The following is a 27,954-nucleotide window of genomic DNA, read 5'->3' on the forward strand; positions in this document are numbered from 1 at the left end:
TATAACATACATCACCTCTATAACATACATCACCTCTATAACATACATCATGTCCTCTATAACATAAATCACCTCTATAACATACATCACCTCTATAACATACATCATATCCTCTATAACATACATCACCTCTATAACATACATCATGTCCTCTATAACATACATCATGTCCTCTATAATATACATCATGTCCTCTATAACATACATCACCTCTATAACATACATCATATCCTCTATAACATACATCATGTCCTCTATAACATACATCATGTCCTCTATAACATACATCATGTCCTCTATAACATACATCACCTCTATAACATACATCACCTCTATAACATACATCACCTCTATAACATACATCATGTCCTCTATAACATACATCACCTCTATAACATACATCATGTCCTCTATAACATACATCACCTCTATAACATACATCACCTCTATAATATACATCACCTCTATAATATACATCACCTCTATAACATACATCATGTCCTCTATAACATACATCACCTCTATAACATACATCACCTCTATAACATACATCATGTCCTCTATAACATACATCATGTCCTCTATAACATACATCATGTCCTCTATAACATACATCATGTCCTCTATAACATACATCATATCCTCTATAACATACATCATGTCCTCTATAACATACATCATGTCCTCTATAACATACATCATGTCCTCTATAACATACATCATATCCTCTATAACATACATCACCTCTATAACATACATCGCCTCTATAACATACATCATGTCCTCTATAACATACATCACCTCTATAACATACATCATGTCCTCTATAACATACATCATGTCCTCTATAACATACATCATGTCCTCTATAACATACATCATGTCCTCTATAACATACATCATGTCCTCTATAACATACATCATGTCCTCTATAACATACATCGCCTCTATAACATACATCGCCTCTATAACATACATCATGTCCTCTATAACATACATCGCCTCTATAACATACATCATGTCCTCTATAACATACATCATGTGCTCTATAACATACATCGCCTCTATAACATACATCGCCTCTACCGTTACGTTAACCATACAGTTATTGCTTGTGTGAATTTGTCCTAACAATACTTCTGTGGAGAAGTGGCGGGGGTATGAAGTCTTTCCTCTGTGACGCAGGTTGCTGGCTCTTGTTCTTGTGACAATTATGAAGATACACATTAACAAAAAGAAGAAAGAATCCCTGATGAAGGCGTCCGTGTACACTGAAATGCAGAGGATTGCACTAGGATCCAGACCCAAGGAGAGGGACGTCACTCAGGATCCCACTTTTGCCACGGAAAACTGGACTGTGTGAACTTATGTGCAAAATTGCCGTCTGGAACGTGCGCAGAGTTCAGGAGATCTCTCCCTGCTGGTCATCTCCTCTACACTGCACAGAAGCTGGATGTGAGTGAACTCCATGGATATGGGCATCTGTGTACGTGTTCTATTCACCTTCCCAGCTGGCTTCCTATACAGGGATTTGTCACCTATATAATCCTGACCCTCCGTATTCTGACTGACCCACTAATAGTCTGCGCTGGGGGCATCTATATGCTGTGCGCATTGAATCTTACCTCCTCAGCAAGTGCCCAGTTGAAGGATTTCTCTTGTTCCAGTGGTGACCAGATCTTTATATTGTAGTCTATTCCAGAAGATGCTAAAACTATGAAAGAAGACAGGTCAGCAAACAACCGTGTAATCATATCAATGATAAGAAGAATGGAGTGTGGGATCTCGCTCTGCCGTATTCCCTGCATTCTTATCCCAGGTTTCCTGCATTCTTATCCCAGGTTTCCTGCATTGTTATCCCAGGTTTCCTGCACTGTTATCTCTGGTTTCCTGCACTGTTATCCCGGGTTTCCTGCATTGTTATCCTGGGTTTCCTGCACTGTTATCTCTGGTTTCCTGCACTGTTATCCTGGGTTTCCTGCACTGTTATCTCTGGTTTCCTGCATTCTTATCCCAGGTTTCCTGCATTCTTATCCCAGGTTTCCTGCATTGTTATCCCAGGTTTCCTGCACTGTTATCTCTGGTTTCCTGCACTGTTATCCCAGGTTTCCTGCACTGTTATCTCTGGTTTCCTGCACTGTTATCCCGGGTTTCCTGCACTGTTATCTCTGGTTTCCTGCATTCTTATCCCAGGTTTCCTGCACTGTTATCCCAGGTTTCCTGCACTGTTATCTCTGGTTTCCTGCACTGTTATCTCTGGTTTCCTGCACTGTTATCCCGGGTTTCCTGCACTGTTATCTCTGGTTTCCTGCATTGTTATCCCAGGTTTCCTGCATTGTTATCCCAGGTTTCCTGCATTCTTATCCCGGGTTTCCTGCATTGTTGCACCAGGTTTCCTGCATTGTTACCTCAGGTTTCCTGCATTGTTATCCCAGGTTTCCCGCATTCTTATCCCCGGTTTCCTGCACTGTTATCCCTGGTTTCCTGCACTGTTATCCCAGGTTTCCTGCACTGTTATCCCAGGTTTCCTGCATTGTTATCCCAGGTTTCCTGCATTATTATCCCAGGTTTCCTGCATTGTAACCTCTGGTTTCCTGCATTGTTATCCCGGGTTTCCTGCATTGTTATCCCGGGTTTCCTGCATTGTTATCCCGGGTTTCCTGCACTGTTATCTCTGGTTTCCTGCATTGTTATCCCCGGTTTCCTGCATTCTTATCCCCGGTTTCCTGCACTGTTATGTCTGGTTTCCTGCATTGTTATCTCTGGTTTCCTGCATTCTTATCCCCGTTTTCCTGCATTGTTATCTCTGGTTTCCCTGCATTCTTATCCCAGGTTTCCTGCATTCTTATCCCAGGTTTCCTGCACTGTTATCTCTGGTTTCCTGCACTGTTATCCCAGGTTTCCTGCATTCTTATCCCAGGTTTCCTGCATTGTTATCCCAGGTTTCCTGCACTGTTATCTCTGGTTTCCTGCACTGTTATCCCGGGTTTCCTGCATTGTTATCCTGGGTTTCCTGCACTGTTATCTCTGGTTTCCTGCACTGTTATCCTGGGTTTCCTGCACTGTTATCTCTGGTTTCCTGCATTCTTATCCCAGGTTTCCTGCATTCTTATCCCAGGTTTCCTGCATTGTTATCCCAGGTTTCCTGCACTGTTATCTCTGGTTTCCTGCACTGTTATCCCGGGTTTCCTGCACTGTTATCTCTGGTTTCCTGCATTCTTATCCCAGGTTTCCTGCACTGTTATCCCAGGTTTCCTGCACTGTTATCTCTGGTTTCCTGCACTGTTATCTCTGGTTTCCTGCACTGTTATCCCGGGTTTCCTGCACTGTTATCTCTGGTTTCCTGCATTGTTATCCCAGGTTTCCTGCATTGTTATCCCAGGTTTCCTGCATTCTTATCCCGGGTTTCCTGCATTGTTGCACCAGGTTTCCTGCATTGTTACCTCAGGTTTCCTGCATTGTTATCCCAGGTTTCCCGCATTCTTATCCCCGGTTTCCTGCACTGTTATCCCTGGTTTCCTGCACTGTTATCCCAGGTTTCCTGCACTGTTATCCCAGGTTTCCTGCATTGTTATCCCGGGTTTCCTGCATTATTATCCCAGGTTTCCTGCATTGTAACCTCTGGTTTCCTGCATTGTTATCCCGGGTTTCCTGCATTGTTATCCCGGGTTTCCTGCACTGTTATCTCTGGTTTCCTGCATTGTTATCCCCGGTTTCCTGCATTCTTATCCCCGGTTTCCTGCACTGTTATGTCTGGTTTCCTGCATTGTTATCTCTGGTTTCCTGCATTCTTATCCCCGTTTTCCTGCATTGTTATCTCTGGTTTCCCTGCATTCTTATCCCGGGATTCCTGCATTGTTATCCCGGGTTTCCTGCACTGTTATCTCTGATTTCCTGCATTGTTATCTCTGGTTTCCTGCACTGTTATCCCGGGTTTCCTGCATTGTTATCCCGGGTTTCCTGCATTGTTATCTCTGATTTCTTGCATTGTTATCCCCGATTTCTTGCATTGTTATCCCCGGTTTCCTGCATTGTTATCCCAGGTTTCCTGCATTGTTATCCCGGGTTTCCTGCACTGTTATCCCAGGTTTCCTGCACTGTTATCCCCGGTTTCCTACATTGTTATCTCTGGTTTCCTACATTGTTATCCCGGGTTTCCTGCATTGTTATCCCGGGTTTCCTGCACTGTTATCCCAGGTTTCCTGCATTATCTCTGGTTTCCTGCATTGTTATCCTGGGTTTTCTGCATTGTTATCCCGGGTTTCCTGTTCTTCTGACTATGTCCCTGCCTTACTTGTTATGACCCCAGCTTGTTCTTTGGTTCTGGTATTTGGTTCTTGATGTCGGTCTCTTGGCTTTTGACCCCTGGCTTGTTACTTGGACTGCTCTGTTTTACCATTTTGCTTGGATTTTTCATATTCCTTCTCTGATGGGTCCTACACATATTTAATGTAAGGAACGTAGCCCAAATGGTCGTCCAAGTAGGCCGGTACAGTGTAAATTGCCTCATCTCTATGTATATATAACTGACACGTCCCCTGTATCCTCTGCAGCATGGATAGTGAGCAGTTTATTCTGGACAACCCCTTTAAGCCCTACATAAAATCCAGTTCCTTCTTGAATCTCTCTGATGGATCCTTGGGCGACTGATAAGACCTGAATTTCCTGCATAAGAATGCAGGAAACCAGAGATAACAATGCAGGAAACCCAGGATAACAATGCAGGAAACCTGGGATAAGAATGCAGGAAACCAGAGATAACAATGCAGGAAACCCAGGATAACAATGCAGGAAACCCGGGATAAAAGTGCAGGAAACCCAGGATAACAATGCAGGAAACCCGGGATAAAAGTGCAGGAAACCCGGGATAACAATGCAGGAAACCTGGGATAACAATGCAGGAAACCTGGGATAACAATGCAGGAAACCTGGGATAACAATGCAGGAAACCTGAGATAACAATGCAGGAAACCTGGGATAACAATGCAGGAAACCTAAGATAACAATGCAGGAAACCCGGGATAACAATGCAGGAAACCCGGGATAACAATGCAGGAAACCTGAGATAACAATGCAGGAAACCTGGGATAACAATGCAGGAAACCTGGGATAACAATGCAGGAAACTTGGGATAACAATGCAGGAAACTTGGGATAACACTGCAGGAAACCAGAGATAACAATGCAGGAAACCCGGGATAACAGTGCAGGAAACCAGAGATAACAATGCAGGAAACCTGGAATAATAATGCAGGAAACCCGGGATAACAATGCAGGAAACTTGGGATAACAATGCAGGAAACTTGGGATAACACTGCAGGAAACTTGGGATAACACTGCAGGAAACCAGAGATAACAATGCAGGAAACCCGGGATAACAGTGCAGGAAACCCGGGATAATAATGCAGGAAACCCGGGATAACAGTGCAGGAAACCCGGGATAACAATGCAGGAAACCCGGGATAACAGTGCAGGAAACCCGGGATAACAATGCAGGAAACCAGAGATAACAATGCAGGAAACCCGGGATAACAATGCAGGAAAACTGTGATAAGAATGCAGGAAACCGGGGATAACAATGCAGGAAACCCGGGATAACAATGCAGGAAAACTGTGATAAGAATGCAGGAAACCCAGGATAACAATGCAGGAAAGCAGAGATAACAATGCAGGAAACCCGGGATAACAATGCAGGAAACCTGGAATAACAGTGCAGGAAACCAGAGGTAACAATGCACGAAACCCGGGATAACAATGCACGAAACCCGGGATAACAGTGCAGGAAACCTGGGATAACAATGCAGGAAACCGGGGATAACAGTGCAGGAAACCCGGGATAACAGTGCAGGAAACCGGGGATAACAATGCAGGAAACCTGGGATAACAATGCAGGAAACCTGGGATAACAATGCAGGAAACCCGGGTTAACAGTGCAGGAAACCCAGGATAACAATGCAGGAAACCCGGGATAACAATGCAGAAAAACTGGGATAACAATGCAGGAAAGCCGGGATAACAGTGCAGGAAACCCAGGATAACAATGCAGGAAACCCGGGATAACAATGCAGGAAAACTGGGATAACAATGCAGGAAAGCCGGGATAACAGTGCAGGAAACCCAGGATAACAATGCAGGAAACCCAGGATAACAATGCAGGAAAACTGGGATAACAATGCAGGAAACCCGGGATAACAGTGCAGGAAACCCAGGATAACAATGCAGGAAACCCGGGATAACAATGCAGGAAAACTGGGATAACAATGCAGGAAACCTGGGATAACAGTGCAGGAAACCCAGGATAACAATGCAGGAAACCCGGGATAACAGTGCAGGAAACCCGGGATAACAGTGCAGGAAACCGGGGATAACAATGCAGGAAACCTGGGATAACAGTGCAGGAAACCCAGGATAACAATGCAGGAAACCCGGGATAACAGTGCAGGAAACCCAGGATAACAATGCAGGAAATGCTGGTTATGCAGGCCCTAATGCTGATACAAGGGTTGCTGTGTTATACTCTGTATACTCTCTCTGTTACTTACGTGGGTCGTATGGATGTGGTTGAAGGCAGTTCACAACATGATTGTCCGCCTCTAACAGCATAAGATGCTCCGCTGTGTGCCGATCCCAGATGAAAATGTGGCCGCAATCAGAACCACTTATGACAAAGTTCCTACCCCAGAATCCCGCCTCCTTGATCTGCAAAATAAAATGTAAATTAACAGTAGTTTAGATGGATTTCATCATTAGAAAAAGTTTGTACCGTTTAAGGCTATGTTCGCACTACGTATCTTTCCGACCGTAGTGCGAACCGCAAATATACGCACGTAGTTTTGAGGTTGATGCGTTCGCTGGAAAGTATACGATATACGCCCGCACAATGCACACTACATATGAGCTTACGGCCGGATCGTATACGGCGCCCTGAAAAATGAACAAGACCATTGTTTGAGGACGGAAATGTTCGCACTCACGGCCGTGGATTTCCATGCGGTCCCGTACGCAGTCCTTATTTCAGCCAAATTGAACTTCATTTTTAGATCTAAAATGTTCTGTGAGTTTTATTGGGCGAAGATTTCCAAGTAACTGACCTGTTTCAGATCGCTATGAAACAAGCTAGGGAAGCAGAACTGTACTACGGGTGTATGTTCGCGGTTCGGCCACATGTTCGCAATCCAGCCGCATGTCTATTTTTCCCACGGCCGTACTTTCAGCCGCACATGTACGGCTGCGTACGAACTACGGCCGGACTTATACGTAGTGTGAACATAGCCTAAAAAAACAAACATTTTCCCATGTTCCTATCTATAATAACATGCTGAAATACAGGGCACTGAACACCCACAGAGAGGTAACATTTCTATTGTGTATTGTCGGGTACCAATAATACCTTAGCCTGAAAGAATGGCACTTCTGGACTGGGCGGGGGCCGGCTGGTATTATTAGGCTGGGGAGGGACAAAATAAATGGCCCTTTCCATCCTGGTACAGTTATGGGAAAGAATAAAAGAGGTCCAACACATTTAAAAAAAAAAAATTAAATAAATAAAAATGACAAAAATACATTAATAAAAGCGGTGAGAAGGATCATCTATTCTGTCCCTCTCAGGCCCCCGCCCAGTCCAGGAGCCCCATCTTCTGACACTCCGGCTCTTCCCAGTAGCCCTGCGGCGGTGGGTTAGGGTTAGCCGGCTGACACTGAGGCCCGGATGCATCTATCAGACAACTTCCACTACTAACCCTGTAAAGTAAATTTAAAAAAGACAATACATAATAAAAAAATGTTTTACAAACACCCCCAAACCCCTTGATTAGAAAGAAAAATCTGTCATCAATGTAGTCCATGGAATCTGAAATAATCATCAGGATAGCGATATCTGAAAAACAAAAAGGAGAGACAAAAAAATAATAAAGAGCAGAACACCTGTCATGTTGACAGGTGTTCTGATTCTTTACAGTATGCAGCACCTGTACAGTCTGTACAGTGAGAGTGAATATAATTACAGCGGTTTAGGCATCAATTCCTAATTGTAGAATTTATACAACGTGGCTGATGTTATAAACTCACACCGATGCAGAAAAGTTTCAAGTTTTGTTTAGTTTTTTAAATGTGACTTTTTGGCCGTATATGCACAGAAGGAAACCCGAGGCCGTAGAGACTGGTAACACTAAGCTTATTTGGTGTGTTTAGGATTTTAGGTCAGTGGCTTCCATTACAATTGATCTCTGATGCAGTGGTAATAGCCCAATCTGACGAATGCTCGAGGTGGCCGCCATCATTGGCCGCCCATCAGCATATTCTAATGTCTCAGCCTATGGGGGAGTGCTGTCATTGCCACGTGTGACACAGGGGAGTAGAGAACAGGCCAATCCCGCTTTGCTGCCGTGTGTCAATGACGCAGTGACACAAAATGGCGGCAGTTCCGAGAGAACGGAGGTCAATTGTCACGATTATAAAAGGAAGCAGTGTGTCTTCTGGTGTGATAGTGCCATATCCATGACTACAGCATATTAGGAAGTTGTATACGTTTTGTGTCTATTCCTTTAAAGAGGACTATCCCTGTAAGTGTTACCCTGATCCGGCATTTGGCCGTTACTCTACCTTAAGTTCCCACAAATGAACGTCCAGTTACCCCATGGTAAAACTCTTCCGATCCTTATAATGCTTTTGTCCTTTGGTCTACGGGGTTGTGTGAGGCGTCATATATATCATTTGCGTCATCTGTACATCACTTATCATGTATATGACACTTTTTAATCACTTTTTTTTAAATAAATTTTTCTAGATTTGAGGTGACTAAAGATCTGTGATTCCAAATACTTTTATTGGCTGAGCATCTGACAGCTTAGTCAGGCCGCACCGAAGCTGATGCTGCGCCACAGGACCCGGGAAGGAAGATGGAGCGCAGGAGAAGCCCTGCAAGGTAATGTATGCTGCTTCTCAAACTGTCGGTTTAGGCCTAAATAAACGATCAGCCAATGACACGATCATTGGCTGATCGTCCTCTCTATTCCACCGAGCGATAAATCGGCCGAATCGCCCCCTAAATCAACAATCAACAACATACGAACGATTTTTCGATCGTTGCCTGCAATTACACAGAACGATCATCATTTAAATTTAAACGATATAACGATAATTTACAGTGAATTTCCCCTCCCCCTCTATAGATCTTTAGGAGATCTATATAACCAATAAAATATTTTATAGCGCATCACCCTACTGTATGTGAGGGGCTAAGCGAGCAGTTTTTAACTATTTTGCCCCATATGGGCGACTGAATCTCCCCAAAGGCGGCCTCCATCGTTGTTTCACTTTACTCAGATGAGGAACTTTTTTCTCTTTATTTTGGACGAATATTTCACCCCATTCACTTTACTTCAGATGGTAATCCTCCCCCAAATTCTATCCTAACTTTATAATGGACATCCTCTCAATCATGGGCAGTGGGAGCTTCATCCTTTTACTGATATTTTTAAGTAGTGGGCTGATGTTCGATTCTATGTTCAATGTTTCGGATCGGCCGTAACCTTGACCCCCAAATACTCTCCTCCTTTTACCCGATCTTCTATGTTGCTTACCAGAGCTCTTTCTGAATCGATTTCTCCCAATTAATTTTTAGGCCGCCCAAACAGCCAAACTCATCCACTGTCTCCATAATACAAGGGATATTTTCTTTGAGATTCCTAATAAAGAGGAAGACATCGTGTGCGTAAAGGAGAATTTTCTCCCCCTCCCATTGAGGGCAAACGCTCCTAGATCCCTAGATTCTCTGGTGCCATCGGCAAGCGGCTCCATAAATAAGTTAAATAATAATGGTGACAGCGGGCAGCCGTGACCAGTCCCTCTCATTGGGCTCAAGCTCTCACAATTATTCTAGCTGTAGGCATAGAACAGTTTTATCCAAGAAATATATTTGGTTCCCAGTCTGAACTCCCCCATAACTCTCCAATGGAACCCCCACATAACCTTCATAGCGGCAGGATGGAGCGGGGTCCCCTGGAGTGGAGCGGATCTACCTGGATATTACAAAAGGTTCTTGAAATATTATCAAATATAGACCTTTTAGCGACAAAACCTGTCTGTTCGGGACCAATCCCTGACAATCTCTGTGCCAACACCCTTACCCAAATCTTACAATCAGAACTGATAAAGGAGATCAGCTTTTCCTTTCTTTAGGATAAGTACAATGTGTGCCTCCCCCTCATCGAGTCCGGGAGGATACCCTTTTCACAGGATTCATTAAAAACTTCTAATAATAACGGCATTAGGGCATCCCCAAATTCTCAATACACTTCGGTAACCCATCAGATCCGGAAACACAACCAAGGGCCGCCAAAAGATCTATCAGCCCAATCGGAGGCCAGAAGCTTTTTTTGCTCTACTGTTGCCCTTGGGAGGTTACATTGATGATTCCATAGCTGTTGGAGCCGCCTCTGCCTTCTATAAATGTCTGTGATGATTCCCCTAATTTCCGCCTGATCACAGACAATGTCCCCCCCTCCATCAAGGACAGATGAAATATTCTCTTCTCTTCTTCTATTCCCAGACTGCACCTCTCTGCTTCTATAAACTTCTTCTGCCCCTTGTGCTGGGCTTTATTGGTAATATGGGCGGAATATTTAGCTTAAGTCTTTCCACCCCCGCCCCCTGACTACTACCACCACCATGTGCAGCTTCTGCGGCCCCCTGACTACTACCACCATGTGCAGCTTCTGCGGCCCCCTGACTACAACCCACCATGTGCAGCTTCTGCGGCCCCCTGACTACTACCCACCATGTGCAGCTTCTGCGGCCCCCTGACTACTACCCACCATGTGCAGCTTCTGCGGCCCCCTGACTACTACCCACCATGTGCAGCTTCTGCGGCCCCCTGACTACTACCCACCATGTGCAGCTTCTGCGGCCCCCTGACTACTACCCACCATGTGCAGCTTCTGCGGCCCCCTGACTACTACCCACCATGTGCTGCTTCTGCGGCCCCCTGACTACTACTACCATGTGCAGCTTCTGCGGCCCCCTGACTACTACCACCACCATGTGCAGCTTCTGCGGCCCCCTGACTACTACCACCACCATGTGCAGCTTCTGCGGCCCCCTGACTACTACCACCACCATGTGCAGCTTCTGCGGCCCCCTGACTACTACCCACCATGTGCTGCTTCTGCGGCCCCCTGACTACTACTACCATGTGCTGCTTCTGCGGCCCCCTGACTACCAGTACCATGTGCAGCTTCTGCGGCCCCCTGACTACAACCCACCATGTGCAGCTTCTGCGGCCCCCTGACTACTACCCACCATGTGCAGCTTCTGCGGCCCCCTGACTACTACCCACCATGTGCAGCTTCTGCGGCCCCCTGACTACTACCCACCATGTGCAGCTTCTGCGGCCCCCTGACTACTACCCACCATGTGCTGCTTCTGCGGCCCCCTGACTACTACTACCATGTGCAGCTTCTGTGGCCCCCTGACTACTACCCACCATGTGCAGCTTCTGCGGCCCCCTGACTACCACCACCATGTGCAGCTTCTGTGGCCCCCTGACTACTACCCACCATGTGCAGCTTCTGCGGCCCCCTGACTACTACCCACCATGTGCAGCTTCTGCGGCCCCCTGACTACTACCCACCATGTGACCATGTGCAGCTTCTGCGGCCCCCTGACTACTACCCACCATATGCAGCTTCTGCGGCCCCCTGACTACTACCACCATGTGCAGCTTCTGCGGCCCCCTGACTACTACTACCATGTGCAGCTTCTGCGGCCCCCTGAGTACTACTACCATGTGCAGCTTCTGCGGCCCCCTGACTACTACCCACCATATGCAGCTTCTGCGGCCCCCTGACTACTACCACCATGTGCAGCTTCTGCGGCCCCCTGACTACTACTACCATGTGCAGCTTCTGCGGCCCCCTGAGTACTACTACCATGTGCAGCTTCTGCGGCCCCCTGACTACTACCCACCATGTGCAGCTTCTGCGGCCCCCTGACTACCACCACCATGTGCAGCTTCTGCGGCCCCCTGACTACTACCCACCATGTGCAGCTTCTGCGGCCTCCTGACTACTACTACCATATGCAGCTTCTGCGGCCCCCTGACTACTACCCACCATGTGCAGCTTCTGCGGCCCCCTGACTACTACCACCACCATGTGCAGCTTCTGCGGCCCCCTGACTACTACCACCACCATGTGCAGCTTCTGCGGCCCCCTGACTACTACCACCACCATGTGCAGCTTCTGCGGCCCGAACTTCTGCTTCTAAACTTCTCTTCAATTCTCTAAATTTCTTCTTCTTATAAAGGATTTCCTTCCACAAAATTCACTGCAAAAAGGCCTTCAGAGAACCCCAGACCACATATGCAGGGCGCTGTGCCTTTAATAATCTCCCAGAACTCCTTGATTTCCTGTATGATCAGGTCCTTTCTATCTATAATATTTAACCAATGAGGGTAACTCTAAAGGGAGGATGCCCCCAATAGTCTTAGTGGAAGGCACCTGACTGGATATGGAGGGTGCATACTGACTGCACATGCACTCTCCTCTATTTCCTCCTAAGACCTGATCGTCAGCAGCTGCCAGGAAAGGGTTAACAGTTCCTGTGAGGCTGTAACTCCTCCCCACACCCCTCTCAGACACAGCTCCTGTATGTTTCCTATGAGCTCTGTGGCCAATAGGCCGGATTCCCTCCTTGCTCTAACCCCTCCCTCTGCCTTTAGGAACCTGAACTTCCTCTTCCTGCCCTCAGTCTCCACAGGACTGACCTGAAGCCGGTTTGTGTGGAGAATCCATGGCCGCTTGTGCTGATGTGAAGCTGCTGGTAACACTATAGGTGTGACCAGGCAGAGGGTGAGGGCTGGTGAGGACACTTGCTGTCTGAGCTCAGTCCCCCTCTGGTAATCCCTCAGTAGTTCCCTGGTTGGAGTTTGGCAATGATAGATGACAGTCTGCGGGTATCTCAGCTTAGGCCGGTGTATTAGCACAACTACCTGACTGTCACACTATAGCTCAGTAATGTACATGTCAGACTGTTAGGAGACACTTACATCTGCCTATTACAGTGTGAACAGCGCCATCTAGTGGTCATGATTTTAATTACACCTGTGCACATATATACTTTCTGTTTTATACAGAGTAATAAGGTTAGTTTTACATGGAATCAAAGTGAGTTGCAATTAAAATAAGATTATTTCATTTAAGTATTTTCACATTTTATCAACAAAAAATGGAAACAAGCTGACATCCAGCGCCATCACTATCAGCATCGTCCCCATACACTTCACAGAAATCCAAGGCTGGTTGCTGCTTGCCTGTGGCCTGGGTGGTCTCAAATTGTTCTGTATAGTGCATAGGTGTTCTTTATATATATTCTATATAATGTATAGGTTTTGAGAACTGGTTTTATATATATATATATATATATATATATATATATATATAAATATATTGGGACAGTATTTATGATGCATATAATCACACAGCATGACAGGACTCCCATAGACACTTTGCTCTGGCTTTGGCTTATGCTTTCACACCAATCATCGCCTCTTTATCGGCCCAACCAGTGGCTCTGGTAACACATCTCTTTGGGTCCCGTGGCGGTGCGTCACCCAGGTCAAGTTTGCAGGTATGTTCAGATAAAAGCACAAGGGCTCCACCTGCAGAGGCCCGTACATCACCATGCGTTCTCCCAGACCTCCTATCCATCTAGATTATAGACCCCAGGTAACAACCAGTAGGACGCCAGTGAGCGTAACAGCGATGGCTCCTTGATTCTACCAGCACCTCTATAAGTAAGCAGCTGGTATTTTGTGTTTTGGTTTTCAATTCAGTTTTATATAGAGTCTGCTGTCTGGTTGCTGCCTTGTCTGTACACCTCCTGCTGCGCTTAATATTCTATTATATTGAGCCCCACCACAACCACTCATTGCATTGTTCATATTCTTGCACTAGTTTGTATTCCAGCTCCTCCCTGGAGTGGATGGTTTTTATGAAGCCGGCTTTCCTTCTGCAGAATTGCGGAGGTTGCTGGATCTCCTTGATGGTTTGTTGGGTATGAGGAGGGAACCTTAAGCGGCTTTAGCCCCCTTCTGTCGGGTTATGCCTAAGGGATTTTCGCTTGCTACTTCTCTCTTACTACCGAGGATCCAAGTGGCCTGAACACTGTATACATGTCAGTAGGCCATTAAAGGCTGACCATGGGCTTTTAGGAACAGGCTTGAAACTTAACGTGGTAACATCTCTGCCACTATATTAGTAGGATGTTGAATGTCTCTCCTTCCAAAAAGAGTATAATTATTTGATCATAAAACTAAATAATAATAAAAAAATAAATAAATTCACCCCATAAATATTTGTCATAAAAGGCACCATTACACAGTACACTTGTTCCTGAAATGCAACAATAAATATTGGCACGGTCATTCAGGCCATTTTGGGCTGTCATGGAGGGGTTAATCATAAAACTAAGAATAAATAAACACATCTTTCCCATCAGCCCAGTTGGTTTGTGGATGGACATTATGAGTGTGGTCTCATGCATTAATAGCTTGGCTTTCCTTCCTGTCTGTAGACATCTATCTTACCAGTCCTTCACTGCTTAGAATATTATATTTATTTCAGGGTTCACCATGTTCCTGGTATTGATGACATTTGTGCAGTGATATGTCTCAGTTTTGTTTGCAGGTTGTTTGTAAGCTTCTCTCTGGGTCTAGTATGATGGGCAGGCCATGCCCACCTAGTGGACCTCAATTGATGTCACTTGATTCCTCACCGGTCATCCTGGCCATGTGGCAGCATTACGGTAAGGTGTGGGAAAGTGGTTCTCTTTGATGGACTGTTGGGAAATTGCTGCTGATCCTGCCGCACTGCTGAAGTTTACAATTGATCATTCATTGCGCTTAAGATAGTCTGGTTTCTTGGGATCTTGCTCAGAATTGTATTTATGCTTAATGTTGGATAGAGAAGATGTCACTTAGTCTTCCCTATATGCCAGGCTCTTAAGGGGTGAAGAAGGGAGCACATGCCCATGGAGTGCCATCGCCTTTCAATTATCTTGGCTACTTATTCAGCTTTGCCCTTCGGCTTGCAAGTCCTCATACGAGGCCAAGTTGTTTGAGCGGTTTTAGTAGACTTTGATATTTGTAAGGTCCTTTTCTCTTAAATGGGGATATCATGAGAAAAAACCCGATCTGAGTCTGGGTCCATAAGTTAAGGAGTGATTCCGTGATTACAGGGTGTGAGCACCACTGCAGACGGTCTCATGCTCGGCCTGTTCAGAGTGGCTTGTGGTCGACTTTCAGAAATCATGGTTCTAGGTAATAGATTCTTGGTTCACAAGGATTAACCCCCCACTTCTTCACTGTTTTAATTTTGTTCCATTTTTCAGTCTTTTGCAACCCTTGCACTCTCTCCCAGTGGCTTAGAGACACACTCCCTTACATTAGAGGTGGCTATGGAGCAGTAAGACCTTTCCTAGACTGAGTTCATTTGCAATAGGCGTTACCATTTGCTCTTGCTTTGCACACTACATGGGTTTTGAAGCTGCTGTTTTGGTTGTTTTAAATTTATCTTTTTCTTCTCTAGGTTCACTCATTGGTTTGGATTGTGGAGAACTCTACACTGGGGGCTGCTCAATCTGCAGAGATCAGGCATTGCGACAATAATCTGTGGTGTGTAACATCTAGGACTCTTGGTATGGTATCCACTACCTCTCATTGAACACTCACGAGTCCTGTTTTGTTCGATGATGCTCTAGGGTGGAGCGTCACCGGTTAAAGGGCGATAACAGAGATTGATGGCGGTTGATGGAGTGCTCTGATATATATTGAGCTGATGTAATTCTCTTGCATCCAAGATGGCATTAAGCAGGCCCTCTTTGTTGGGTGGTGGTCGGAGCCCCGTGTAGGGCTACAGGGTCTCCTCCGTGGCGGAAATTACCTGCTAAGCAGGCGTGTTGGGTTAGTAAGGCGGACTTGCACGGCAGGAGTCTGTCGTCCGGCATACCCCTTTACACCCCTCGGTCTAAGAGTTCGGCACTACGTGCCCGGTTATTGGTTTGGTTTGAGAAATAATTAAAAGCTGTGGCCGATCACCACCCAGCAAAAGTTAAATCGGTGTCTGTGTCTTTATTCCTGGCAGCTATGCTTATTAATTATGGTTTTTGGTTGCTTTGGGTCTATGTGCAGTCTGGAAGGCACCTGACTGGATATGGAGGGTGCATACTGACTGCACATGCACTCTCCTCTATTTCCTCCTAAGACCTGATCGTCAGCAGCTGCCAGGAAAGGGTTAACAGTTCCTGTGAGGCTGTAACTCCTCCCCACACCCCTCTCAGACACAGCTCCTGTATGTTTCCTATGAGCTCTGTGGCCAATAGGCCGGATTCCCTCCTTGCTCTAACCCCTCCCTCTGCCTTTAGGAACCTGAACTTCCTCTTCCTGCCCTCAGTCTCCACAGGACTGACCTGAAGCCGGTTTGCCCACCCGCCCTCCCTTTTGATCTTGGTTTGTCATGGTGTTTTGTTTCTTTTTGTGCTTTCTTTTTGTAATTATACATAAGTCACAGCTGGCGGAAATTACCTGCTAAGCAGGCGTGTTGGGTTAGTAAGGCGGACTTGCACGGCAGGAGTCTGTCGTCCGGCATACCCCTTTACACCCCTCGGTCTAAGAGTTCGGCACTACGTGCCCGGTTATTGGTTTGGTTTGAGAAATAATTAAAAGCTGTGGCCGATCACCACCCAGCAAAAGTTAAATCGGTGTCTGTGTCTTTATTCCTGGCAGCTATGCTTATTAATTATGGTTTTTGGTTGCTTTGGGTCTATGTGCAGTCTGTCATAGGGGAGTGGTCAGAGAGGGCTCTAGCCTTATATGTCATGTTTGTTTATCAGATGATGGGCAGGGATGTTACATAATACAGAATCAATACTTGAAGCAGTCCCGTGTGTGGGGCGAAAACATGAAAAAGCTGCCCCGTTCCCATACGGGCTGCGCCAAACCTCTTTGCAGCCCATTTTCTCAGCTAAACCCGCCAATGGAGACAGCCGTATCTCCTGATCTATCCGTATGTTCATCAAACACACTGCTAAAATCCCCACAAAGAATTAAAGGAAGATATTCTTTACCAAAGTTAAACCCAGTTAGTTCAGATAGGGCCTGAGGGGATAAAGGGGGTGCAATATAGAAGAACGCCAAAACCATTTCCATAGAAAAACATTTACAGTGAAGGAAAACAAATCTGCCCCTATTATAAGAACAGACACAGCGAGGAGAAGGCAGAGTCGGCAGCATGGTAGTCCTAGCTGCTCCACCTCCATGCAATGTGTCTCTAACAAACCTATCACAGCTGCCAATGAGATCGGAGGCTGCTATTCTTTTAATCTGATCCCCCGTTCCCCCCAGGTTTCAACACAGTATATTACAACTCATCCTTCAAAGAAAGAGAGAGGAAAAAAACCCATACACTGCCAGGTAAAACCAGCCATCCCCCACACTGCCCGGTACCCCCCCCCCATCCTGTCCCGTGCCAGTGATATTCCAACTCTTCACCACCACTAAAGGCCCATATTCCACCAACAGATTATCTGCCAAAGATTTGAAGCCAAAGCCAGAAACAGACTATAATCAGAGATCAGGTCATAAAGGAAAGACTGAGATTTCTCCTCTTTTCAAATCCATTCCTGGCTTTGGCTTCAAATCTTTGGCAGATAATCGTCAGATCTGTTGGTGGAATAGGGCCTCCTGTTTTTGCAGCCCCCAGATTCCTGTCTTTATGAAGTAAGCCCACATTATAGAGTCAGAAAGTAATTAACACATCTGTATAACTTTCTGACACCGGTTGATTCAAAAGAAAAAAAAATGCTGAAGTTCCCCTTTAGTTGACTTTAAACCGATATTCCGCTGTCCTACCATAGTCCGTGAGTTTCTGTGACCCTTGTAGACGAGTTTTGCAGGAGGCTGGCGAATGTTTTGCATGTCTAATTCTTCCAATTCCTTCCTTTCTTTCCTTCTCCTGAAGAGCTCCTGGATGCGAGCTGCCGCAGATCTCCTGAAATACAATTCAAAGATTTTCCACAAGCTGAAACTGACCGGGAAAGTAAAGGTTACAAGGTGATTAAATTGTCACCAAAAACACTGCGCAATTCATTCATCCAGACCTGCGCTTTCCAACCTTTTCCACCTAAGGACCCCGACCAAATAATGTCCTATAATACAGAGTGCAGCTGCTGATGCACACTACCTAGATATCTGTGTATATATATATATCTGTCCGCTATGTGGATACCTGCCACTCACTGGCTGACAGGTGACGTCTTCTTTCATTTTGTGTATGAATTCGATGTTCCGCCCGCACAGTGAGCACAGTGAGCGGTTGGAACATTAAAGCGATCAGAATACAGGAGCAGGACCTGTCAGCGTCCTCCTCCTACATTCCCTCCCATAGGCTGCCGGAACTTCATACCAGCAGCCTATGTGAGGCCGGGACGTGACCTCTCCGGCAGGCGTGATCATGTGACGTCATCACGCCTGCCGGAAGTCCCGTCCCTGCGGCTCGCAAGATGGAGCCCGAAGAGGAGGAAGAGCTGCTGCCTGCACAGCGCGGATTAGGTGAGTAGGATGTTTTTTTAGGGGCACCTCTGGGGGCATTATTAGTTTATGGGGGCACTATTAGCTCATGGGGGCACCTCTGGGGGCATTATTAGTATATGGGGGCACCTCTGGGGGCATTATTAGTATATGGGGGCACCTCTGGGGGCATTATTAGTATATGGGGGCACCTCTGGGGGCATTATTAGTATATGGGGGCACCTCTGGGGGCATTATTAGTTTATGGGGGCACCTCTGGGGGCATTATTAGTATATGGGGGCACCTCTGGGGGCATTATTAGTATATGGGGGCACCTCTGGGGGCATTATTAGTATATGGGGGCACCTCTGGGGGCATTATTAGTATATGGGGGCACCTCTGGGGGCATTATTAGTATATGGGGGCACCTCTGGGGGCATTATTAGTATATGGGGGCACCTCTGGGGGCATTATTAGTATATGGGGGCACCTCTGGGGGCATTATTAGCTCATGGGGGCACCTCTGGGGGCATTATTAGTATATGGGGGCACCTCTGGGGGCATTATTAACTCATGGGGGCATTATTAGTGTATGGGGGTATCTCTGGGGGCATTATTAGTTCATGGGGGCCACCTCTGGGGGCATTATTAGTTCATGGGGGCACAGCAGGGGATCCTACATACAGGGGGCACAGCAGGGGATCCTACATACAAGGGGCACAGCAGGGGATCCTACATACAGGGGGCACAGCAGGGAATCCTACATACAGGGGGCACAGCAGGGGATCCTACATACAGGGGGCACAGCAGGGGATCCTACATACAGGGGGCACAGCAGGGGATCCTACACACAGGGGGCACAGCAGGGGATCCTACACACAGGGGGCACAGCAGGGGATCCTACACACAGGGGGCACAGCAGGGGATCCTACATACAGGGGGCACAGCAGGGAATCCTACATACAGGGGGCACAGCAGGGGATCCTACATACAGGGGGCACAGCAGGGGATCCTACATACAGGGGGCACAGCAGGGGATCCTACATACAGGGGGCACAGCAGGGGATCCTACATACAGGGGGCATCCCACATAGCGCAGTTACTATGGGAGCCGACAGGAGGGAGGAAGGGAAGGAAGTTGCTAGAAATGTGCGGAGCCTAAATTGTTTGTCTCGCAGGTTCTGAAAAGATGAAACATATCTGGAAGGAATCATCCTGGAGGATGGAGAGGAAAAGGGAAAGAAGACGTCACCTGTGAGTCCCTGTATGACACTTTTCTTATTTTGTAGAACATCATTTAGCAGGGGCGCCCCGAGGTGACAGCTACTACAGTATCTGTACTCAGAGATATCACTGTGTTATCTGTGGTGTTACATAGGACTGCAGGTGACTACTACAGTATCTGTACTCAGAGATATCACTGTGTTATCTGTGGTGTTACATAGGACTGCAGGTGACTACTACATTATCTGTACTCAGAGATATCCCTGTGTTATCTGTGCTGTTACATAGGACTGCAGGTGAAATCTACTACATTATCTGTACTCAGAGATACCACTGTGTTATGTGGTGTTACATAGGACTGCAGGTGATATCAGGTGACTTCTCCAGGTTGCAGAAGTTCAAACTTCATCATGCCCTGCTGACAGTTTATTATGGGAGTTGTAGTTTTGCAGCATTTGGCTCTTCAGGTTGCAGCACTACAACCCCCATCGTTTCCAACTGGCAGTTCATGATGAGAGTTGTAGTTTTTCAGCTGGAGAGTCAAAGATTGGAATACAATGATTAGACAATGACACACATTATTTATAGGGGGCAGTAGTGCAGTACATGAGGTGGAGGCAGTGACAGGGCATTAGAACATGGTGGCACATTAGAGTAATTGGATATAACGTTAGATAGGACTTTGCCTGATCGGGTGAGATGGGGGGGGCCCCAAGCTAACATTGTGCACCAGGGCCCATCAGCCTTTAGCTACGCCCCTGAGTACAGCTGTCAGGGGCCCGAGCTCAAACAAGGATCCAGGGGGGCCCGGCCATCCAGCCTCCTGACAGCTGTACCGCACAGACAGGAAGCAGTAGAGACACAGGGCCCCCTCCCCCGCCTCACTATCTCCTCTTCCTGCTTTCACTTGTGCTGGGATGTCGGAGAAGGAGGGGGAGGGGCGGGGAGCCGCTCTGTGAGGAGAGGGACTGCAGCACCTGGGACCTGGAGCTTCCCTGGTCAGAGTAAGTGTGTGTCTGTGTGTTTATATATACATGTGTGCTGGTGTCTGTGTGTTTATATATACATGTGTGCTGGTGTCTGTATACATGTGTGCTGGTGTCTGTATGTGTGTATACATGTGTGCTGGTGTCTGTATGTGTGTATACATTTGTGCTGGTGTCTGTATGTGTGTATACATGTGTGCTGGTGTCTGTATACATGTGTGCTGGTGTCTGTATGTCTGTATACATGTGTGCTGGTGTCTGTATGTCTGTATACATGTGTGCTGGTGTCTGTATGTCTGTATACATGTGTGCTGGTGTCTGTATGTCTGTATACATGTGTGCTGGTGTCTGTATGTCTGTATACATGTGTGCTGGTGTCTGTATGTCTGTATACATGTGTGCTGGTGTCTGTATGTCTGTATACATGTGTGCTGGTGTCTGTATACATGTGTGCTGGTGTCTGTATACATGTGGGCTGGTGTCTGTATGTCTGTATACATGTGTGCCGGTGTCTGTATGTCTGTATACATGTGTGCTGGTGTCTGTATGTCTGTATACATGTGTGCTGGTGTCTGTATACATGTGTGCTGGTGTCTGTATACATGTGTGCTGGTGTCTGTATACATGTGGGCTGGTGTCTGTATACATGTGTGCTGGTGTCTGTATACATGTGGGCTGGTGTCTGTATGTCTGTATACATGTGTGCTGGTGTCTGTATACATGTGTGCTGGTGTCTATGTGTGAGATCAATTCTAGAGAACTGGCTCATATACCCCATTTTCCCCAGTGGCTTAAAATACAACCTCTGTTACACAGTTATAAAATTGTAGAAACTAAATGTGAACAAGGTGCAATTCAAATAGACACTTACTTGTATAGCTGTCTCTTGTGCTCTGTATGCAGTGCATTATATTCACCCCTGCAACGTACAATTTATAGCCCAGCGGGGCTCATTATGATGGAGACTAAAACTTATACAAGAGTGGGGTAGGGGTTCCCCTGTATTCAAAATGCTGCTGAGTGCTCGGCAATGCCCCGTCTGGGACTATTGAATTTCGAGGTTCTATGCAGAACAGGATAAAGACACCTCTGCTGAACAAACAGAAAGCGTTCTCACCGCCATGTATTCGCTATCACTGGCTTGGGTGAGCTAAACTAATCTGCCTGGGGGTGTGTGTGATTTGTATATGCTCACTAACATGGAACAGCCTCATTATATTAGCCTTATCAACATATTCTATGTGTGTGAGCATACCGGGGGGGATATTGGTGAACATATACAAATCACACAGCCCCCCCAGACCCTCGAAATTCAATAACCCCAAACGGGACATTGCCTAGTACTCACCAGCATTCTGAATACAGGGGAACCCCTACCCCACTCTTGTATAAGTTTTAGTCTCCATCATAATGAGCCCCGCTGGGCTTGTAGACACGCTATAAATTGTACGTTGCAGGGGTGAATATAATGCACTGCATACAGAGCACAAGAGGCAGCTATACAAGTAAGTGTCTGTATGGTGACATTTACATTGCACCTTGTTCACATTTAGTTTCTACAATTCTATAACTGTATAACAGAGGTTACATTTTAAGCCATTGGGAAAATGGGGAATATGAGCCAGTTCTCTAGAATTGATCTGAACCAAATTATACCTCCCAGCAAGGCGTGGGGCCAACACACTATTTTTTTTCTAATTAATGTGGGGGGCCCAGACACTTTGGTTGTATGGGGCCCCGAAATTCCTAATGGCGGCCCTGGGGACATTTATGAAAGGTCCGGCTGGGGCGTACACCAGGGAGAAGGTGCAGATTTGCCTCTTCTCCCTGGGGTCCGCCTGCTGTATCCCCCGCTCGGCTAGGCAGGGAGACACCTGGCCAGGGATAAGGAGGCGTACGAGTCCTCTGGTACTGGTGTGGGATGGGACTGCATGGGCGGCTGGAAGTGTTCAGAATTCTTATTGCACAATGGAAAAGTAATAAGAACAGAAAAGTAGAAGAGTAATTGTGTGTTATAGCGGTCGGCTTCAATGCGTCCAGGACAGGTTTTACTTCAATGGAGAGAACGAAGCCGGAAGCAGACGCATGTTTCCCTGCGATTTCTCTTACTGCGGCCACTACCCTGGCATCTGCATGGGCCAAACGCCGTCCTGCAGCCCAGTCATCCCAAAGGCTGAAGCACTTATGTGGCAACTCATTTACCTTATTAACCTGGACTTAAAGGCAAAATGATTTTTCTTCCAAATCACCTGGTGTCAAAAAGTTATAGATTTGTAATTTACTTCTATTAAAATACCTCCTGTCTTCCAATACTTATCAGCTGCTGTATGTTTTATAACAGCAGGAGAGGTTTTCCATGGGGATTTGCTGCTGCTCTGGACAGTTCCTGACATGGACAGAGGTGGCAGCAGAGAGCACTGTGTCACACTGGAGAGAATACACCACTTCCTGCAGGACATATAGCACCTGGTAAGTACTGGAAGACTAAAGATTTTTTTAATAGAAGTAAATTACAAATCTATATAACTTTCTGACATCGGCTCTTTAAGTCCTGCTCCAAGTGGTATCAGATAGCAGTCAACCATGGGTCTGTGCACACAGAATTGTTAATAAACGTAACCAAAAGCCTCATGTTAATAAGTACAAGACACAATTCTATTAGTTACATAAGAGTAAAGTGCACCCCCAAAAGGGCAAAAACCATTAGTTATGGGTACAGTGCATGGCACCCCACACGCATAGATAATAAAAGCATGAAATAGCCATATAAAATATAGGTCAACACTACAGGTCCCAGCACAATGGTAGGGGATGGCATCAGGTCATACAGCTACAATGTGGGGGAATGGGGCAGACGCCAGGTCCCCCTACTTTATCAGACCCCCCTTCCCCCCCCCCCATGATATATGATGCTGCTTGTAATTTTGTATTTTTGCATGTTTCCTGTTTTGTCTGTTTCGTTATTTAACCCTAAATGTACAATACTGCCCGGCTACCATCACACACACAGACATCATGTACAATACAGCCCGGCTACCATCACACACAGTCATGTACAATACAGCCCGGCTACCATCACACACAGTCATGTACAATACAGCCCGGCTACCATCACACACAGTCATCATGTACAATACAGCCCAGCTACCATCACACACAGTCATCATGTACAATACAGCCCAGCTACCATCACACACACAGACATCATGTACAATACAGCCCGGCTACCATCACACACACAGTCATCATGTACAATACAGCCCGGCTACCATCACACACAGACATCATGTACAATACAGCCCGGCTACCATCACACACACAGACATCATGTACAATACTGCCCGGCTACCATCACACACACAGTCATCATGTACAATACAGCCCGGCTACCATCACACACAGTCATCATGTACAATACAGCCCGGCTACCATCACACACAGTCATCATGTACAATACAGCCCGGCTACCATCACACACAGTCATCATGTACATTACAGCCCGGCTACCATCACACACAGACATCATGTACAATACAGCCCGGCTACCATCACACACACAGACATCATGTACAATACTGCCCGGCTACCATCACACACACAGTCATCATGTACAATACAGCCCGGCTACCATCACACACACAGTCATCATGTACAATACAGCCCGGCTACCATCACACACAGTCATGTACAATACAGCCCGGCTACCATCACACACAGACATCATGTACAATACAGCCCGGCTACCATCACACACAGACATCATGTACAATACAGCCCGGCTACCATCACACACACAGACATCATGTACAATACAGCCCGGCTACCATCACACACAGTCATGTACAATACAGCCCGGCTACCATCACACACAGACATCATGTACAATACAGCCCGGCTACCATCACACACAGACATCATGTACAATACAGCCCGGCTACCATCACACACACAGACATCATGTACAATACAGCCCGGCTACCATTACACACACAGACATCATGTACAATACAGCCCGGCTACCATCACACACAGTCATGTACAATACAGCCCGGCTACCATCACACACAGTCATCATGTACAATACAGCCCAGCTACCATCACACACACAGACATCATGTACAATACAGCCCGGCTACCATCACACACACAGTCATCATGTACAATACAGCCCGGCTACCATCACACACAGACATCATGTACAATACAGCCCGGCTACCATCACACACACAGACATCATGTACAATACTGCCCGGCTACCATCACACACACAGTCATCATGTACAATACAGCCCGGCTACCATCACACACACAGTCATCATGTACAATACAGCCCGGCTACCATCACACACAGTCATCATGTACAATACAGCCCGGCTACCATCACACACAGTCATCATGTACAATACAGCCCGGCTACCATCACACACAGACATCATGTACAATACAGCCCGGCTACCATCACACACACAGACATCATGTACAATACTGCCCGGCTACCATCACACACACAGTCATCATGTACAATACAGCCCGGCTACCATCACACACACAGTCATCATGTACAATACAGCCCGGCTACCATCACACACACAGACATCATGTACAATACAGCCCGGCTACCATCACACACACAGTCATCATGTACAATACAGCCCGGCTACCATCACACACAGTCATCATGTACAATACAGCCCGGCTACCATCACACACAGACATCATGTACAATACTGCCCGGCTACCATCACACACAGTCATGTACAATACAGCCCGGCTACCATCACACACAGTCATCATGTACAATACAGCCCGGCTACCATCACACACAGACATCATGTACAATACTGCCCGGCTACCATCACACACAGTCATGTACAATACAGCCCGGCTACCATCACACACACAGTCATCATGTACAATACAGCCCGGCTACCATCACTCACACAGTCATGATGCTTGGTGCTGTGGGACACATACACACTGTACTACTACTCCCATCATGTGCTCATAGTATTACCAGATGATGGGGGAGTAGTACCAGGGCTGATCCTTATCACCCCCCCCCCCAGACCTCCGCCATCGCACAGTTCCCCCTTCCTCCCCGTGCTGCCCTGACCCATGTGGTATTAGCAGATGATGAGGGAGTAGTACCAGGGCTGATCCCCCCTCACCACCACCCCCTCGCCGCCGCTGCACAGCACAGCCGTTCACATCCCCTGCTGTCCCGGTGACTGCCAAGCTCAGCACCACCCCTAAGTCCTGCCAATTCGATCCCTGATGTCACCCCCGGCAGCAGATGATGAGAGCTGCTGGGGGTGACATCAGGGACCGAGTCGGCAGGACGTGGGGTGGCGGTGGGCTTGGCAGTTGCCGGGACGGCAGGGGATGTAAACGGCTGTGCTGTACAGCGGCAGTGAGGGGGTGGTGGTGAGGGGGGGGATCAGCCCTGGTACTACTCCCCCATCATCTGCTAATACTATGAGCACATGATGGGAGTAGTACAGTGTGTATGTGTCCCACAGAGCAGAGAGGGAGGGGTAAGGTAGTAAGATGCACGGGCACCTCTCTCCCTCCCAGCTTGGTGCCTTCCATTTGGGGAGCAAGTGTCCTTAATCCCCAAAGTATTCCATAAACCTATTCCATCAATAAAGGATAGTGTACTGTACTCTAACACTATATTACATACAGTTCCATAGACTTCTACTTATAGTGCGCCCCTGCTGGACACTCCATATGAATTACATCTGATTTGTGACGTCATGATTTTTTAGAGAATCTGTACTATCTGTTGATCTACTAAATTAAGGAAAATAGCAGTATATGTGCATTTCCCATAATGTATATTAGGAATTTGTCTAACTTTCCATAAGTAATAACATATTAAAAAATACTTTTGGCCGGACTTCTCCTTTAACAACTAATAAAACATTTAATATATATATATATATATATATATATATATATATATATACACATACATACACACACACAGATAGATAGGAGATAGATATGAGGTAGATAGAGAGATAGATAGGAGATAGGTACACACACACATACACGGAGGGAGCGGAGGGACGAGGAGAATCATCCGAGAGCGGAGGGAGGAGGAGAATCATCCGAGAGCGGAGGGAGGAGGAGAATCATCCGAGAGCGGAGAGATGAGGAGAATCATCCGAGAGCGGAGAGATGAGGAGAATCATCCGAGAGCGGAGAGATGAGGAGAATCATCCGAGAGCGGAGAGATGAGGAGAATCATCCGAGAGCGGAGGGAGGTGGAAAATCATCCGAGAGCGGAGGGAGGTGGAAAATCATCCGAGAGCGGAGGGAGGTGGAGAATCATCCGAGAGCGGAGGGAGGTGGAGAATCATCCGAGAGCGGAGGGAGGTGGAGAATCATCCGAGAGCGGAGAGATGAGGAGAATCATCAGAGAGCGGAGAGATGAGGAGAATCATCCGAGAGCGGAGGGAGGTGGAGAATCATCCGAGAGCGGAGAGATGAGGAGAATCATCAGAGAGCGGAGAGATGAGGAGAATCATCAGAGAGCGGAGAGATGAGGAGAATCATCAGAGAGCGGAGAGATGAGGAGAATCATCAGAGAGCGGAGGGAGGAGGAGAATCATCCGAGAGCGGAGGGAGGAGGAGAATCATCCGAGAGCGGAGAGATGAGGAGAATCATCCGAGAGCGGAGGGAGGAGGAGAATCATCCGAGAGCGGAGGGAGGAGGAGAATCATCCGAGAGTGGAGAGATGAGGAGGGAGGTGGAGAATCATCCGAGAGCGGAGGGAGGAGGAGAATCATCCGAGAGCGGAGAGATGAGGAGGGAGGTGGAGAATCATCCGAGAGCGGAGGGAGGAGGAGAATCATCCGAGAGCGGAGAGATGAGGAGAATCATCCGAGAGCGGAGGGAGGAGGAGAATCATCCGAGAGCGGAGGGAGGTGGAAAATCATCCGAGAGCGGAGAGATGAGGAGAATCATCCGAGAGCGGAGGGAGGAGGAGAATCATCCGAGAGCGGAGGGAGGAGGAGAATCATCCGAGAGCGGAGAGATGAGGAGAATCATCCGAGAGCGGAGGGAGGAGGAGAATCATCCGAGAGCGGAGAGATGAGGAGAATCATCCGAGAGCGGAGAGATGAGGAGAATCATCCGAGAGCGGAGAGATGAGGAGAATCATCAGAGAGCGGAGA

General features: G+C 47.0%; 1 protein-coding gene across 3 annotated transcripts in view; it reads right to left on the reverse strand.

Moving 5' to 3' along the window:
* DCAF6 (DDB1 and CUL4 associated factor 6) overlaps positions 1-27,954 on the reverse strand; it is a 413,552-nt gene that overhangs the window by 40,766 nt on the left and 344,832 nt on the right. For all 3 annotated transcript variants that reach the window (XM_069944434.1, XM_069944435.1, XM_069944436.1), the window contains 3 exons: positions 17,905-18,043; positions 6,542-6,698; positions 1,626-1,714 (listed from right to left, as the gene is read on the reverse strand). In XM_069944434.1, coding sequence (XP_069800535.1) covers positions 1,626-1,714; positions 6,542-6,698; positions 17,905-18,043 — 385 coding nt within the window. The remainder of the gene's footprint in view (positions 1-1,625; positions 1,715-6,541; positions 6,699-17,904; positions 18,044-27,954) is intronic.

This window comes from Dendropsophus ebraccatus, chromosome 11 (assembly GCF_027789765.1).
Source record: "Dendropsophus ebraccatus isolate aDenEbr1 chromosome 11, aDenEbr1.pat, whole genome shotgun sequence".
NCBI lineage: Eukaryota > Metazoa > Chordata > Amphibia > Anura > Hylidae > Dendropsophus > Dendropsophus ebraccatus.